Source organism: Piliocolobus tephrosceles, chromosome 8, assembly GCF_002776525.5.
Source record: "Piliocolobus tephrosceles isolate RC106 chromosome 8, ASM277652v3, whole genome shotgun sequence".
Classification (NCBI taxonomy): Eukaryota; Metazoa; Chordata; class Mammalia; order Primates; family Cercopithecidae; genus Piliocolobus; species Piliocolobus tephrosceles.
Genome location: NC_045441.1, coordinates 52,536,243 through 52,539,944, shown reverse-complemented (window position 1 = coordinate 52,539,944; position 3,702 = coordinate 52,536,243). Strand labels below are relative to the sequence as shown.

Below are 3,702 nucleotides of genomic sequence, written 5' to 3'. Positions count from 1 at the left end.
AGGGGAAAAGCAAAGATAATAGGCATGCACCCAGGGACAACTTTCGAAGAAAATCATTCCCGTCTTCAGAATAATAAGCTCTATTAACAGAAAGCCCTTTTAATTTAAAACTTGCTTTTATCTTGTAAATCAAAGTTAGATGTAAAAGTTTGTAGTGCCATTATAACCTAAATTTTCCCATATCCACTAGATGTGGATTATCTCAGTAGCGATATTTTTTTTTTATTTAAATAAACAATTGGACCTTTAGAGCAGCTGAACCCTGACAAGTTCTTAACTCCCAGGGTTTGAAAGTGTCCCCCCTTCTAGCATGGAGATTGCAGCTTGCTAACTAGATGGCGCACTGTTATTTGGTGTTCTCTGCTGCGTAGCTCAGGAGTAGAAACTGAGCATGTAGCTGCTTGCGAGGTGTTCTTCAACATTTACAACAAAGTTGATTCTGTGTAGGGTTGGAGGCTAGACAGTTCTACAAATTTTTAGTCACATTTTCCATGTCAGTTAAATCTAGGGAGTTCAAGGCTACTGGAAAAATTAGTCTCATTACTAAAAGAAACTTAGAGAACGAGGGAGGTACCAGAGTCTAGGAGGTACCTCTGGGTTGCAGAAGTAATTGTAAAATACCAGACCTGTTCTTTTTACTAAGAGCTAGTTTCACAGTCTTCTGGTCTGAAATACTGAGGCAAATACTCAAGACTTATTTTCTTCCTAATCTTACTGGTGAAACAGAAGTTACTAGAAAGAAAGGAAGAAAAACCTTGATTTGGTGACTGCAGGAAGCAACACGTTGCTGCTTTTATTCTACAGATAATGGTAAGGATGATGTTTATTATGCTTATTAAGCAGAGAGAAAACTTTGCACTTAGTTAAATAGAACCAATGTTGTATTTTCATAGATAGAATTCAGAAATGGAGCTCTGATTTTGCACAAAATTTTAATGTTGCTTTTGTCAGTTTCCTGGGACTTGTAGCATTTTATGTGGAAGGTTTTGTGTGTGTGTGTGTGTGTGTGTGTGTGTGTGTGTGTGTGTGTGTGTGTGAATAAGACTATTATTTCCCTGGTAAAATATGTTCAGGAGCATATGAACTGCCGTGGGGAAGCTATGAAGCATGCTAAGTAATGTGTCAAGCATGAATTCCCCTTTCTATGAGGTTTCATGGATCACTTCAATAAGTATTTAAGTTTTAATAAGAAAGTTCTTGAAAAAGAAACCTAAAAATTAAAAACAAAACAAAACAAAACAGTTTTCCGCATTCAAACCTAGATGTGTATGTCCCCGAAGGATGATGCTATTGGTTGAATATCAGCTATTACTTTAGTTTTAAAACTTATAATAACAAAACTCACTTGTGTCTCCCCAGAAATGTTTCTCATTTTCCTTTGCTTATAGCATTTTATATAGATCTCTCATTTTTAAATCCTTACTGATTATATTGGTTTTTATTTTTCAACTTCACTCATAGTAAACATATTTGAAAATATCTCCAAGCCCACTATTTTTTATGTAAATTGCTGGTGCCCATAAATTGCCTGTCAATCAGCAGTCAGTCACAACCTTATATAGTTTATACCTGAGAAGATAGTTTATTAGAACATTCCAACAAAAAACTGGAAACCATGCCTTTATTTCTAGATCTCTGTTATGTCGCAGCTTTTATTTGAGTAGGTAGCTAAATGAATGGTAGTTTGTCAGAGAGACTTTTCCTGCATAGATTTTCAATTCTAGTGAGTTGAATATTTTTGTTACAATGATTTGTCAGTTTCCCATACCTACACATTCAAAACCAATCAATCATGGAGTTTCCATGATGGCAAGTTCCGAGACTCCCAATTTCTTACTATAATCTACTTTTTAGCAATGAGGTATCACAATCCTATAATATTTTCTTGTCATTGGAGTTTACTTATTATTAAGCTAAAACTTATTTTGTGAGGGTGTCATGTTCACTAGATCACTAAGATATGAACTTTGCATTTGTAATTTGTTTTCTTCTGGTTGTGTTGTTGGATTAAAATTGGGATTTGAGTGGACTTATTATTTTTGTCATTTTTTCTTTTTTCTTCTTCTTCTCCTCCTCCTCCTCCTCCTCCTTCTTCTTCTTCACTTCAAAGCAATGCTGGTAGTCACAAAATTAATGTGATCCTGGCTGGTGTTTCCCATCTATATGCTTCTTACAAATTGGATTTCTACAGCAATTTAAGGTCTTTTTTTAGAGGCAGCTTTCTTGGATGAAGATGAAACAGTGATCTCAGTCAATTCATTATCTTGTCCACTTTGACTACTAGCTATATTATGGGAATCAACCAATGCTTTATTAGTGTTTAAAAATTTAAATCTATGACTATTTCTCTGAATTCTATTTAAGAAAACTAAACAATTGAGATAAGGTAATAAACTGGGGGGCAGTTGCCTTAAATATCTAAGTGTGAGGAAGAAGCACTTTCAGATATGCTAAACAGACTTAAAGACACAGAAGACCCGTTTTGTGTTGCTATTTGTAAACTAAGTAAGCTATCTACTTTGTGGCAATGCTTTAAATAGAAAGTCTGGCACTTTAAAAATGACATCATGTTTAATGTTTTCACTAAAGAATTATTACATTTCGTAATTAGGAAAAAATGAACAATTAGTGTTTTTTGAGTATCCATTAGTATTCCATTGTTGGACAAATCATAGATTTAGCATAGGATTTTTTTTTTTTTTTAAAGAGAGAGGCCTTTTAGAAATTTCCAGATAGTAATAGCATTCTTCCAGAAACCCAACTAAAATTTTTGAAGCTCTTATTGAGGACTCTGGGACTTTCCCAGTAAAAGATAAAGTTTAGGATAAATTCTTGAATATGTAAGATATTATATTGACATTTCAATATTTATTTTTTCCAAGTTCACCTCTGCCCCCCGAGAAATAGATCAGAATCAGTTTATCACTTTAAAAATATGTATTTCAGCTGCTTTCTTCTATTTCCTTAAGGTCACATTTCTGATCTTAACCCTAAAAGGATTTTAGGATTTCAATCCTTAACAAGGATTGAAAACTACCAGGCTGGCATTTGACTAGAACTGATTTTAGAGGGAGTTCCTTTAGGCCTAGAGATTCTGATGGTGAGATACAAAGGCTTATGCCTTTATGGGGACGGTAGGGCTAGGGGAGAGCCTCAGATTGATAGACCAACTTTTTCATTTTGCAGAAGAGACCCCTGGCTCACCCAAGGCCCAGAGCTAGCAAGAGCCAAACCAGGCTGAGAAGCCTGGTCCCTGCCTCCGGGTCGGGTGCTCCTGTCATAAATGCCCTTGTCAGAAATGGGGCATAACCCATGACTCTGTATCCTTTGCTCTTTTCAAACCTTTTGATGACTAATCTTTCAAAGACAAATTTTTATCAGATCTTTGGAATGAATACCTTAATCATAAAAGCTGTAGTATCATTTATTCTTTTTTTTTTTTTTATTATACTTTAAGTTCTAGGGTACATGTGCATAACGTGCAGGTTACATATGTATACATGTGCCATGTTGGTGTGCTGCACCCATCAACTCGTCAGCACCCATCAATTCATCATTTATATCAGGTATAACTCCCCAATGCAATCCCTCCCCCCTCCCCCCTCCCCATGATAGGCCCCAGTGTGTGATGTTCCCCTTCCCGAGTCCAAGTGAGCTCATTGTTCAGTTCCCACCTATGAGTGAGAACATGCGGTGTTTGGT

At 35.9% G+C, this 3,702-nt stretch overlaps 1 protein-coding gene across 1 annotated transcript in view; it reads left to right on the top strand.

Annotated features, from left to right (window-relative positions):
* Positions 1-417: 417 nt before the first annotated feature.
* The window catches only part of CREB5 (cAMP responsive element binding protein 5), a 417,587-nt gene continuing 414,302 nt past the window's right edge, over positions 418-3,702 (top strand). Inside the window, exon 1 of the mRNA XM_023225914.1 lies at positions 418-810. Within this exon, the coding sequence (XP_023081682.1) occupies positions 808-810 (3 nt within the window). The 5' untranslated portion in view covers positions 418-807. The remainder of the gene's footprint in view (positions 811-3,702) is intronic.